Below are 14,503 nucleotides of genomic sequence, written 5' to 3'. Positions count from 1 at the left end.
ATTAGATGTGAAATAGAGAGGGCACCAGACAAGCCACAAATTATAGCATAATTTAGGCAAGGTATATTCTACCTAGTGGAATTAAGTATTCAGGTCATAAAGGCAATTTAAGCTCCTTGACCAAAATGATTTTGTTTTTCCTTCTTAACTGCATTATATAACATTTGATGCCTGTCTTCCGTTAAGTTATTTTCAGTCCTGTCTAACTCTTTATGACCCCCCACTGGGGTTTTCTTGGCAAATATACTGGAACAGCTTGCAATTTACTTCTCCAACTCATTTTACAAATAAATAGGCTCAGGTCACATGGTTAAGTGACATGGCCAGGGTCACACAGCTAGTAAGTGTCTGAGAATGGATTTTAACTCAAATCTTCCTGACTCCAGACCCAGCACCTTATCAGCTGTACTACCTAAGTGCTAAAAAATAGGTGTTTGCCAAGCAAATGGATGAATGAATGAATGGAGGGAAGGAGGGAAGGAAGGAAGGGGAGATGGAGGGAGAGAGAGATGAATGAAAGTGTTCAGCAAAACAGAATCCTAGAGCCAGACAGAGAATAAAGAAAAATTGTTTTATTCACCGCTCACATTGGTACAGGTTTGAGTTTAGCCTAGCTTTTCATGGTCAAGGTAGATTCTCCAGCAGCATGGAAATGTCCTTTGGCTAGATAGCTGCCTCTAATTCAATAGCTTTATTAAATGAAAAGTGAGTCTGTAAAGTTATGAACCAGCTTGTAACTTATAGAGAACTCTGGACTCAGAAAGTGATGCAAAGTCCAAGAGAAGAGTGTCATTTCCATTTTCTTGAGAAAGTCATTTTTTGCATAAAGCAGAGTATGGTGAAAAACTCTATTTCCTATGTCCTATAATACCAGCATGGGTTTTGAGTGGCCACATGAAATATACAATAGAAGAAGTAAGATAAAGAGAATGTAGACAGATCTCTAAGAAAATAATAATTCTTTTGAACAAAAAACATGAAAGATACAACTTTTTCTTGGAATGGTGAGGGAAAAAAGAATATATCATAACTAAGATCAGGATAAATCAAAGGATTGATTCATAATATTGATTGGATGACTTGGATTGGATATGTAGAGAACATCTAGAAAGAATTAAACCAAACTAAGCAAAAGCAAACTTTTGAAAACTGGGATTCTGTTCTACTAATTATCTTCATCCACAATGTAAGGGCGAGTTCACTATAGGCATTCAATTTGTTCACCTTGCCAGAATCAGTAATTGGATGCAAAAATAATATATTTACTATGTGCAAAACATTGTGCTAAGAACTGGGGTTAAAAAATAATAATAAAAAGGTAAAAATACAGTTTCAGCACTCAAAGATCTTATATTCTAATGGGGGAGAAAACATACAAATGACTATGAACTTGCAAAATATATCCAGTTTAAATGAGATGTGATGTCAAAGGGAAGATACTGAGGGTGTTCGGGTGGTAAAACCTAAGATTTGAACTGAGCCCTGAAAGAAGTGAAAGAAGCCAGGAACATGAGGTAAACTTGAGAGTGCGGAGCATTCCAGGCATAAACTCAAAGACTGAGCTTATGTTTTCCTGAATGGACACTGGGGATGACGAAGGTAATACAGAAGAAGGATGATCAGGGAAATGATCCAAGGACTTAGTATCTCTAGGAAAATATTTCCCAATCCTCCATAATGGCAGTAGAGATTTCCACTGTAGTCAGAATGTATGAGTCCCATTTTTGTACCAAACTGAGTATCTCTTTACTTATACATGAAGAAAAAGAATCCCAGCCTTAACATTTTTCCAAACCACACTCTTATCTTTTGATCCCATCAATTCTCACTATAACCCCAATTATAATCTGAAGGTAAATTCTTGAGGTTAGGAAGAAGTTTAAAATTTATATATCAAGTTTCTTTCAAATGAAGTCTATATCCAAAACATTATTTTTTTTCATTTATAGTCAGGGGGAATAAAAGAAAAGTCATTTCATTATTAAGACTAGAGATTCTTGGGGTAGCTAGGTGCCTCAGTGTTTTGATAGTCAAGCTTAAGGATGGGAGGTCCTGGGTTCAAATCAAGCCTCAGATACTTCCTAGCTGTGTGACTCTGGGAAAGTCACTTAACCTCCATTGCCTTGCCCTTAACACTCTTCTACTTTGGAACCAATACACAATATTGTTTTGAAGACAGAAAGTAAGGGTTAAAAAAAAGACTAGAGATTCAATTAATGATTTTTTACGTCAATTCTCAGTGTCAATTCTCGGTTAAAACCAGGAGAGTCAAAACTCTCCTGTTCTTGAAGTTTTTTCCTCATCCATCTTTCTATTTGTCTTACCTTTATATTTTTCAGAAGTTCTTTCTGATGTTTAACTCCATCTGGAGTTGATTTCTTCCTCCAAAGAATGTGTCATAAAATTCATATCTGTTTCATGGATAAGAAGACTCAAGACAAACCATGTATAAGTCACAATTCTGCTACAATTATATCCTCATAAGCGGCCTTTATCTTTGTCAGATGCTTCCCTCTCTCTATCTGACTTTCCCTACTTTCAGTAGAGGGTAAAATATTTCTTCCTCACTTGTCCTCAAGTCATATAATAGATGAATATATTTAAGAAGTCCATGGACCTTTTCTGTTAAGTATATTTTGGAAACAGTATATTTTAGTCTCTGCTTTGTTGTTTATTGGTAAGGGCCAGCTTATGCTCAAGGTAACTGCTTTTGGCCTACCCAGAGTGAAGGACTCAGAGACAGATTTAAGAAGCAAAAACCATCTGTTTAATAGGTTTGAAAAGGCTTAAAGGAAAAGTAAAAGAGTTATAGGATAATTTCCATAATTTTAAGGGGATAAGTAACTTAAACCCATACCCAACTCAAGACTTTTCATGAAGAACATTTCTGTCTGGGAATTCCCAGACCTGCTCTATCTCCTTATCTCTCTAAACCCAATGTCTACCTATATAAACCTATTTCTAATATCCTTATAAATATATGTATATATAATTCTTAAAGTACTGTCTCCATGTGTCCTTTTAGTTCACCACTCCAATGTCAGCCTAGTCAGAGTAGGGCCTAGTTAGCTAGAAATGGCTTCCTGGCCTAGTTAGGCCTAAAAGCCTCATCTTTACTCTGCAGGCTCACAGAGATAAAAGAAAAAAGTCTTCTTTTTTCTTTCTGTTAGTTTCTCTTGTAGTCACTGCCAAACTGTCACTTTCTTTCCATTAGTTTATCTGGTATTCACAAAGTTTCAAAGGAAATTCCCAGAAAGTCAACAATCAACAGCCTCCAGAGCCCAGTTCAGCCTCCAGAGACCCTTACAGTTGGAAAATCTAACCCTTATCAGTACCTCACAATTTTGTCAGGAACTCTGGCTCCAAGTTCCAAATTAGGCTTCAGACCCTGAGCCAGTATTCCTTAGGCTCTAATCTCTTTTAATTAACCCCAAATCTAGAATATCTCCAATATTTCTCATATATAATATATAAAACAGCATGCACAGGTTTAAAAAGTAAACTATTGAAATACATTTTTCAAAACTTTTAAATACACACGCCTAAAAAAATTTAGAATCTCAGGTTAAGAATCCCTCTTCTAGAATGAAATATCAGTATCTGTTATTTTTAAAACCAGATTATTCCAGAATTTTTTCACCCTTTCTTACATAAGAATTTGCCCTCAAATTTACTCGTTCTCAGAATAATGAAGAATCAGTGAGTTTATTTCACTGAAGGAGGTGCAATGAGAAGAGAGTTATATTCACAATTAGAGAGTTAGGATACAAATCTCTAGTCTGCCACATATCATCCATGTGAGAAATAACTTGAGAAAGTTATTCCTTTGAGCTTCGTTTTCTTCATGTGTAAAAATTATAAGATTGTCATTTATGAACACAAACATATCAGCAATACATGAATCCAGGACAACTCCAACAGCAAATTCTGGACAACCCTCATGACGAAAAAGGCAATTCATCTCCACAGAAAGAACTAAAGGAGTCTGAAAGCAGATTGAGCTTATCAGCCTTTACTTTATTTCCTCTGTGAATTTTTATCTAGCATCAACAATACATGTCATCTTTCACAACATAACTGATATGGAAATTATGTAATATGAGAACACACATACAACTTATATCATATTACTCTCTTTGGAATGGAGAGAGTGGTATGAGGGAGTTGGAGAACATGGATCACAAAATATTAGAAAATACTTATTAAAAAATTTGTCAGCATGTAACCTAGAAAGAAAATTAAAAATTTTATATATAACCTCTAATATCCTTTTTTTGAATGAAAGGGCTGCAGCCCTTCCTAAATCTTGTTATCATGAGTAGGGTGGAGATTGTAGTTTCTCTATTGTCATTGATCAGGAAATAGCTAAATCCCATCTTCTAAAGAATGGTCTGAATAGGGTTGAGTAGTTTTAAAATTCACACTGTTAAAATGAGATATTTAAGATTTTCATCCACTTTTTATTTAGTTTTATTATCTATTGTTGTCTTAAAAAGTTATTAGCTTCCTCTTGCCCAATTAATGAACTATTTTCTTTGGTGAATTTTTGGATTGCTATTTTCAATTGGTTGACCATTCTTTCATTATTTTCTATATGTTCTTTCATTATTTTTATTTTTTCTATTTTTTCCTCAACTTCTCTCATCTGACTTTTAAAGTCTTTTTAAAGCTCTTCCAAGAACACTCTTTGTGTCCATTTTATGGTTCCCTTGAAAGTTTTAGAAGTGGATCCTTTAATTTCACTGTCTTCTGAGTTTGGACTCTGATCATCTTTATTTCCAAAGAAGCTATCTGTGGTTTGATTCTTTCTCTCTTTTGCTTACCTGAAAGTCATGATCAGAAAAAGAGTTTAAATACTATTGTTCAAGGAATTATTAAGGAAAATTGTAGGGGTTACCTAGGTGGCCAAGTGGATTAAAATTCAGGCCCAGAGATGGAAGGTTCTGGATTCAAATCTTGAATCAGACAGTTCCTAGCTGTGTGACCCTGGGCAAGTCTCTTAACCCCATGGCCTAGTCCTTGCTGCTCTTTTGCCTTAGAACCAATACATAGCATTGATTCTAAGATGGAAGGAAAAGGATTAAAAAAGAGAAGAAAATTACTTTGAAGTTTTAGAACTAGAAAGGAAAAAAAAAACTTAGAACTTGAAAGAATTAATCAATCACTACCTGTAAGTGATCCCAGCAGGAAAACTCACAAGAATCTTAAAAAGTTTTGTCATTGAGAAAATATTGAGAGTAACTGGGCATAAAGATAAAACAAGATTTAGAGGCTTTTACCTTTAAACTACAAACCCAAGGGGTGTATGGGGTGCTCAGGGAGGAGTAATATCTTTGGTATGGAGGGCTTGTCGTGCCCTCCTAGGGCAGCTCTCCAGCCTCTGACCCTCACCTGACACCCAGCTCTCACTTGTGGCTCCCAGTAGCTGCTAGCATGCAGCAGCGGCCACACCCTGGGCAACGGCTTCGACAGCCTGGCTAAACCTTGTGAGGGTAGCCATCGGGTCGTCGACCCCTGGTGAACCAGGGCTTTGCTCCCAGCATGTGAAGACTGTTTCGGCCGAACAGGCGGAAGAAACCAACAAGAAGATTCAACAGCTGAGATGGCGATGCAGCAAGGTACTGTGGAGTGCTTAGGACGTGTTGGAGCACAAAAGACAACACAGCCATCCATTGCAGCTGAGGAAGTCTCCAGGTGTAACTTTTCGTGCCACTGGACCTAGGCTTCCAATGCCAAGAGAGTGGGACTGTCTCTGTGCATCGACTTTTCCATTTAAATCGTCATGCACAAGTGTCTTTGTGCACAAAAACGCACAAAGACAATCATCATCCTTGGTTACTGTGAGACTACTACCACCACAGACCCAATGGTACAGAATATTTTGAATAGCAAAGAAGTTGGTTTAGAACCAAGAATAAGCTACCCAGCAAAGCTGAATATCATAATATAAGAAATTGTTACTTAAAGAAGTGAGATTTATGAATATTCTTGAAAAAAGACCAAAACTGAATGGAAATTTTGATGTATAAGAATGAGAAGAGATGCAAGAAAATAAAATGAAAAACAAATTGTAAAAATTTCATGAGGTCAAAATGTTTACTTTTATATGTGAAAAGGGTATATTTAAACCTTAAGAATGGTATGATTAATTGGGTGGTTTGAAGGAGTATTTGTAGATAGAGGCTTCATGGTCTAATTGAACATAATAAAATGAATTAAAAATAAAATTATATATTTTTAATAAATAAAATTTATAAAATTAATATATAAATATTAAACATTTATATAATATATAATACATAATATAACATATAACATATATAAAAATATAAATATATAAAATTTTAAAATAAAATTGGAGAGTGATAAATGGAAATAATATCTCATATAAAAGTGTCATGAATGAAATAGTGCAATGAAGGGAAGAAGAGGATGAAGGAATAGGTAATCCTAATAACTTATTCTCATTAGATATGGGTTAAATTGGAAATAATACATACATATAGAAGGGTTAATTTTTTAACTTATAAGAAGATAAAAAGGCAAGGGAGAAAAATTAAAAGAGTAAGTATTAGAAGAACATACATATTATGGAAAAAAGAGAGTAAGGGAATTATATAGATCATTTATATTAATGAAAAATAGGATAAGAGAGAGATTCATAGAAGGGTAAATAGATTAACAACTAGGAGAGAAAGAGGAGGGAAAAAGGGAGGGATACTTTGAAGGACAGAGTAGGAAAATAAAGGGAGTACTGAAGGAGTGGTAGGTATTAGGGAGATAGTGTTTAGAGAAAAATAGGATTTCTGAGGGGAAATAGGATAAAAAGAGACAAAGAAGTAAAAACAGTAAAAAATAGAATGGAAGGAAATATGCAACTAATAATAACTTTGAACGTAAATGTATTAATTCTCCCATTAAATGGAAATAGATAGAAAAATGGATTAAAAACTAAAACCCAACAATGTGTTATTTACAAGAAAAAAAATAAAACAAGAGACATGATTAGAGTAAAAATAGAGGGGTTGAAAAAATGGATTATGCTTCAGCTGACTAAAAAAAAAGGCAGGGGTAATAATGATTTCAAGCAAAATTAAAGCTAAAATAGATCTTGTTGAAAGAGATGAACAAGAGCAATATATTATTTAAAATACACTATATATAATAAAGCATTATCAATACTAAACATAAATGCACCAAATATTATAGCATTCACATTTTTCAAAGAAATGCTAAAGGAGTTACAAATAGAATATAGATAGTAAAACTATAATAGTGGGGGATTTCAAGCTTCCCATCCCAGAATTGGATAAAACTAACCAAATAATAAATAAGGAAGAAGTAAACACAATAAATAAAATCTTAGATAAGTTAGCCATCTGTAGAGAATTGCATGGGATAAAAAGGAATATACAGTCTTCTCAATGACATATTGAACTTTTAAAAAGATCATATATTGACACAAAATTTTATAGTTAAATTCAAAAAAGCAGAAACAACAAATGCATTTTCTTCATATCATAATGGAATAAAATATATTTAATAAGGGACTACAGAATCACAAAATAAAATTATTTGGAGACTAAATAACTTAATCATAAGAAAATAGTGAGTTAAAGAACAAGTTATTGAACAAGTTATTGTTAAAGAACAAAATATATAAATGTATGGGATATAGCAAAAGCAGTAATTAAAAGATAATGCATATCTCTAAAATCTTATATAAATAAAATAAAGAAAATATCAATGAATCAGATATACAATTTTAAAAATTAGAAAAAGAATAATTAAAAATCCCCAATCAAATGCTAAATTGGAGATCCTAAAAATTACAGGTGAGATGAATAAAACTGAATGTAAGAGAACAGTTGAATTAATATATAAAAATGAATATGGTTTTATTAAAAATAGATAAATTATGGGCTAATATGTTGTTCTTTAAATTCTTATCTTTTGTCTTAAAATCAATATTGTGTATTGGTACCAAGGAAAAGAAGTGGTAAGGTCTAGGGAATGGGAGTCAAGTGACTTGACCAGGTTCATAGAGGTAGGAATTGTATGAGGTCAGATTTGAACCCAGGTTCTCTCAACTCTAGATCTGACTCTCATCCACTCAGCCAGTAGATTCCCTTGATTAAAATGATTTTTTAAATAGGTAGAAGAAAATCATCACTAGTGACAAAAATGAAAAAAGTGAATTCACTAATGAAGATAACATAATTACTAGTAGTTTTGTCTAATTATGCCAATAATATATAAAAAATATAAATCACCTACACTAACAGAAGAGGAAATAAAATATTTCTTTCTTTGGAAAAAGAAATTGAATAATCTATAAAGAACATCCTAAGTAAAATGTAAAAATGTAACAGGCATATTTTTTTACCAAACATTTAAAGATCATTGAATTCCAATATTAAAATGAATTATTTAGAACAATTGTTAAATTGTTAAATAAAGAACTAAACAAAACCCCTTTTATGAAAACAATATTGTGCTGAAACCTAAACTAGGAAGAACAAAAAAACAAAAGAGAAAGAAAATTATAAGTCAATTTCATTAGTGTATATAGATGTAAAAATTCTAAATAAAAATTTTGCCAGGACACTACAACAATATGTCATAAAAATGTATACATTATTATTGAACATGATTTATATCATGTATATATGGATAGTTTAATTCAAGGGAAACAATGAACATAATTGATTATATCAACAAAAAAGTAAAAAATAAACCATATAGTTATATCCACAGAAGCAGAATTTTTTTTAAAAACCACAAAACTTATTCCAATTAAAAACTTTTGAAAACATAGATATAGATGGATTTTTCTTTGGATTAATAAGTACATATTTAAAATCATCAGTAAACAGTATCTATAATGGGATTAAATTAGAAGCCTTTCCAATAAGATCAGGAGTAAAAGAAGGATGTCCATTATCTCTGATATTGTACTAGACATTCTAACAAAAGCAATAAGAGAAGAAAAAATTGAAAGAATCAAAATAGAAAAAGAAATAATTAAATAATCCTATTCTTCAATTTGTTTTGTCTATGAATTTTCCCTAATGTAAGCATTATGTATCTAATTTTACAAAAGTTGAATAAGGAAATATGTATCATATAACATATATATATATATATATATAAACATATATATATATAACCTAAATTATATCATGTGCCTCCTTGGGAGGTAGAAGGGCAGAGGGAAAAAAGAATGAGACAAATTTTCAGATATAACGAATACAAGAATTTGTTTTGCTTGGATATGCATATTAATAATTTATTAAGTACTTATAATAAAATCATATGTATTATATTAGTGTCATGTTATGTATTATATTATGTTTTTAAAATGGTAATCAAAACAAAGCAAAACAAAAAATACAAATGACAAATTTAGCAGTAAATTAGGGGAACATGTAATAGTTTATCTATCAAATCTATGGAGAAGATCTATAGAAAATGTTATGGCCAAACAAGAGATAGAAAGAATTGAAAAATGTAAAATTAATAATTTTAATTATATTAAATAAAAAAGTTTTTTGTACAAACAAAACCAATGCAACTAAGATTTGAAGGGAAATAACAAACTTGGAAAAAAATTATAACAAATTTCTTTGATAAAGGTCTCATTTCTCAAATATGTAAAGAATGATGTCAAATTTGTAAGAATCCAAGTCATTCCCCAATTGATAAATGGTCAAAGGGTCTGAACAGGAAGTTTTCAGATGAAGAGTTCAAAGCTATCAATAATCATACAATTTTTTTCTAAATTCTTCTTGATTAGAGAAATGTAAATTAAAACAATTCTGAGGTACCACCTCACACTAATCAGATTGGCCAATATGAAACTAAAGAAAAGTGATAAATGTTGGAAGGGATATTGCAAAATTGGAGCATTCATGCATTGCTGGTAGAGTTGTGAATGATACAATCATTCTGGAGGGAAATTTGGAATTATGTCCAAAGGGTTATCAAAGAATACATACCCTTTCATACAGTAATATTACTACTACTTCTGTATCCCATAGAGATTTTAAAAATGGGAAAGGACCTGTTTGTATGAAAATATTTATAGCTATGCTTTTTGTGGTGGCAAAGAATTGGACATTAAAGCGATGTCCCTCAATTGGAAATTGTCCCTCAATTGGACTGAACAAATTGTGGTATATGATGGTGATGGAATACTATTACATTTTAAGGAATAATGAACAGGATAATTTCATAAAGAGCTGGTATGACTTACATGAAGTGATGCAGAATGAAATAAGTAGAACCAAAACAATGTACATAGTAACAGCAATATTGTGGAACAATCTAATTTAATGGACTTTGCTACTAATAGTAGTACAATGAATCAGAACAATTCTGAAGGACTTATGAAAAAGAATGTTATCCACCTCCTGAGAAAGAAGTACTGGAGTAGGAATGCACAAGAAAGCTTACGTTTTATCACTTGTATATTTGGGTATATGGTTTAGGGTTTTGTTTTATAGGAATATTCACTTACAAAAACAATATGAAAACATGTTTTGCATGATAATACATGCATAACACAAATTGAATGGCTTGCCAATTCTGTGAGTGAGGAGGGAAGAGGGGACAGGAAACAAACAATTTGGATCATATAACTTCAGAAAACTTATGTGGAATTTTATTACCTGTATTTGATAAAATTACTGAAATCTCAAAGATAATGTAATCTGTACCTCAGCAAAAATTCTCTCCACAAGTTTTGAGTTCTGTCTGAATTCCTTCATAGATAGTGATTTCATTTACCTTATGAAATAATTGACTATTTTTCAACAACTTTCATTCCTAGGAAGTTATTTTCATTAATGCTTACTGGAGTTTGACTCTATGTAACTTCCATACATTCTGTTCACAGGGATCAGCTGAGTCTTATATGAGTTCCATAAGTACCTCTTCCTGCTAGAGCATCATAATTTGTTCTTGCCTCTGACCTTTGTCACATGCCCAAGATGTGATACACTGAAAACAGAACAATCACAATTTCCCAAACATTCTTTAACTGAGTCCCAGTCCTTTGCCCTAAAAAACCATCAACATTTTAGTAAATGATCTTCAAAAGATTTCTCCCCAAATGACAATTCAGGTCTATGTAGTCTTAGGTTTTCATTATGCTTGAATCCTTTGGCCACTGGTCATGTACTAATGTACCCACTGCTACCTTAAGCTGATTAAAAAAAAATCAATACTTTCAAGAAATTGGGATCCAGCAGAACACTCACTTGTCAATGTCTTATTTCCTAAACATTAGAGATCTGATAAAATCTATTTGCCAGTGAGGGTCCTGAGCACCCGTTCTCTGATTTGCTTTGTCCTCACACCATAGATGACAGGGTTAAGTGCTGGTGGGATGACCACGTAGAGGTTGGCAACAAGAATATGGATGTATTGGGGGATGTGGTGACCAAATCGATGAGTGAGGAAGGAAAAAAGAGATGGTATATAGAATACACATATAACTCCCACATGGGAACTGCAAGTACTAAGTGCCTTGAGTCGAGCATCACGAGAAGGGAGGTGGAAGACTGCATGTAGGATGTAGGAATAAGAGATACCAATCATGATCACTCCAAAGACCAGGGTAGAGGCAACAAAGAGTCCATAGATGACATTGATACGAATGCTGGCACAAGCTAGCTTGGCAATACCCATGTGTTCACAGTAGGCATGAGCAATGACACGAGTCTGACAGAAGGGCAGGCGATAGATTAAGTATATGATAGGCAACATGAGCACAACAGGACATAGAAGAATGATCATTCCAAAACCTGCCAGTACATTTGTTGTCAGTGTAGTTGTGTAGTGAAGTGGGGCACAAATGGCCACATAACGATCAAAGGCCATGGCTAACAGGACAGCAGACTCCATTCCTGTGAAGGTATGAATAAGAAACATCTGGGTCAAACAGGCCTCAAAGCTGATCTCATGGGCCTCAAACCAGAAGATGCCTAGCATCCGGGGCACAGAAGATGTGGACAAGGCCAGGTCGATACTTGACAGGATAGCCAGGAAGTAGAACATGGGGTCACGTAGTGTCCTCTCAGCCCAAATCACCAGTAAGATGGTGATGTTGCCCAGCAAAGCCACAATGTAAACAGAACAGAAAGGCAGGGAGAGCCAGATATGGATATGTTCCAAACCTGGAATGCCGAGGAGGATAAATGTTGCTGGATGGAAGATAGTTGCATTACTCTTTGACATCCTATCATGGGTTGAAAGGCCAGCAAAATTTTCCCCTCCTTGGAAGGAAAGAAGCAAACAGAGGTGATTGTGTAAATGGTTAGCTCTGGAGGTTAACACATGAAACTGCTGAAACCAAGTTAATGGCTTTGTTACCTTGATGAGCATCTAATATAGTATATGTCACATAGTAGGCCCTTTATAATACCTTTTTCCTTCCTGTGTCACTAGGATACTTATGTCCTCTCAGCCTAAGGTTCATCATTTCTAAAATGGAAATAAAAATAATAATAATAAAACTTCATCACAAGGTTGTTGAAGATACATAAAGAGCTTTACAACCTTGAAATGCTACCTAAATTCTAGCTACATTACAACAAGTCTTTGTTTTGGAGTCAGTAGCCTTAATTTTTAAAAAATCTAGCTTTAATAGACATTGATTTAAGCAGTTTTACTCAAGTAGTCAGGAACAGAGCTTAGATAAAAATCATGGACTACTGATTTCAAGAATGAGGTTCTTTATCCTCTAGTGATTTGTATCAGAAAGGACTGTCCAGGTTTCAGGGATAGGAACAATATCTTGGAGCCCTGAAACTTTTCTTCCCACAGGGACATCTTAAAGTCTGTATCTTCAAGCAGTGTTTTCTCCTCTCCTGCAGGTATAGGTCTAGAGGTCTCAGATAAGAGACTCCGAATAAAGAAATTCATTTAAAAAATGACAAATTTTGAAATTTGAATTTGAAAATTATTTAGATGTCATTCTATCCAAACCTCTTCATTTTTCAAGTGAGTAAACTAACTACAATGGGGCCAACTTACCCAAGATCACATTGGTATCATTAAAGCTGGAATTCAAACCCAGATCATTTGATTCCAAAACCAGCAATCTTTCCATGGGACCACATAGCTTTTTGACATTTAAAAGGAAAGTTCCATTCTCTCCCAAGATCTTGTCAATATCAACTTAGTTGTAGCTTTACTCCAAATCTGTTTTCTGAACTATGAGCACTGTCAAAAGTATTAGTGCTTTGGAAATAGAGAATGGAATATGGTAAATGAAGGGATAATGCTCTGCCCTTGGCACACCTGTCAAATGGAAAAGATAAAAAACCTATTGTATTCACAAATACACATATGTACACACACATTCAGATTATCATCCTGAATAAAAATATGTCTAAACAAATTCTCACCTAGACATACCCTGAAACCTACTGTGAATTTTAATTTACTCCACCCAGCTTAGTCTTTAGAACTTTAGCAACCAGGAATGTATACACCCCCACTTAAGGATTAAGTGTGGGGGAGGAAGGTTTATGACCCACGTATGCTAGCAAGTGACAAATCAGAAACAACTGACTGACCCCCTGGGCTGTCCAAAATGAAGTTTAAGGCACCATTGGTACATGTGAGACACAGGAAGTGATATAAAGAACTGCCTTTATATTTCATGTCACTTCCTATGAGAGGGACTTTTTGCAGTGGATCTTGACTTGTTTGAGTGTGGGACCTCAGACTGCTTCCCTGAAATGACCATGTGGTGAGTGATAAGGCTTACTCCCCTTTTCCTTGACCCTTCTGAAGGCACCAGCCTCAAAGTAGACCCCTCATCTTGGAGGAGGCCTCATGGCTGGAAGTCAAGCTAGATTTAATCTTCTGGGAAGGCCCCTTGGCTGAGGCCCCTACACTCTCCCTGGCTCAGACCAGGCAGGAACAAATCTCTTTCCTTTCCCTCTCTCTCCCTCATTCTTAATTTCTTCATTCTATTATAAATAATCCACCATAAAATTCCATTCTGATAAGTATTTCATTGGGATTTAGAAATTACATCCCTGGTGACCACTAAAAAATATATTCAATCTCAACCCTAAATTTTACCCTTAAAACTACCTAAATCCAAATATAGACATACATGCATATCCACTTTCCACAAGCATACCTAGATACTAGACATAGTACATATAGACACATACATAGATCCTAATTCAGAAACTCACAGATATGGTTGCTTACAAAAGCAAAGATGTTGACACTCCTATAGAGTCACAGACCCTCAAACATTTATGATAAAAAATGAACACAGTTTTTAACACATATAGCACATGCACTTATATACATGCTTTTTTTAACCCTTACTTTCTGCCTTACAATCAATATCAAGTATGACCTTCAAGGCAGAAGAGTGATAAGGACTAGGCAATTGAGGTTAAGTGACTTATCCAGGGTTATAAAGCTAGGAAGTTTCTGAGGCTAGATTGAAACCCAGGATCTCCTGCCTTTTGAA

General features: G+C 34.0%; 1 protein-coding gene across 1 annotated transcript; it reads right to left on the bottom strand.

The window, feature by feature from the left end:
- Nucleotides 1-11,304: 11,304 nt before the first annotated feature.
- Nucleotides 11,305-12,465, bottom strand: LOC100020471 (olfactory receptor 52J3-like). Its single transcript, XM_007491135.2, has one exon. The coding sequence runs from the start codon at nt 12,385-12,387 to the stop codon at nt 11,305-11,307; it is 1,083 nt and encodes a 360-aa protein (XP_007491197.2). The 5' UTR covers nt 12,388-12,465.
- Nucleotides 12,466-14,503: the final 2,038 nt, after the last annotated feature.

The sequence above is a fragment of the Monodelphis domestica genome, chromosome 4, assembly GCF_027887165.1.
Source record: "Monodelphis domestica isolate mMonDom1 chromosome 4, mMonDom1.pri, whole genome shotgun sequence".
NCBI lineage: Eukaryota > Metazoa > Chordata > Mammalia > Didelphimorphia > Didelphidae > Monodelphis > Monodelphis domestica.
Note: the sequence above shows the minus strand (reverse complement) of the source record. Positions and strands in the feature narration are given on the sequence as shown.

What these genes read in the sequence shown, in the direction of transcription:
- LOC100020471 (XM_007491135.2), bottom strand. Translation starts at nt 12,387, where the DNA reads ATGCTCATCAAGGTAACAAAGCCATTAACTTGGTTTCAGCAGTTTCAT.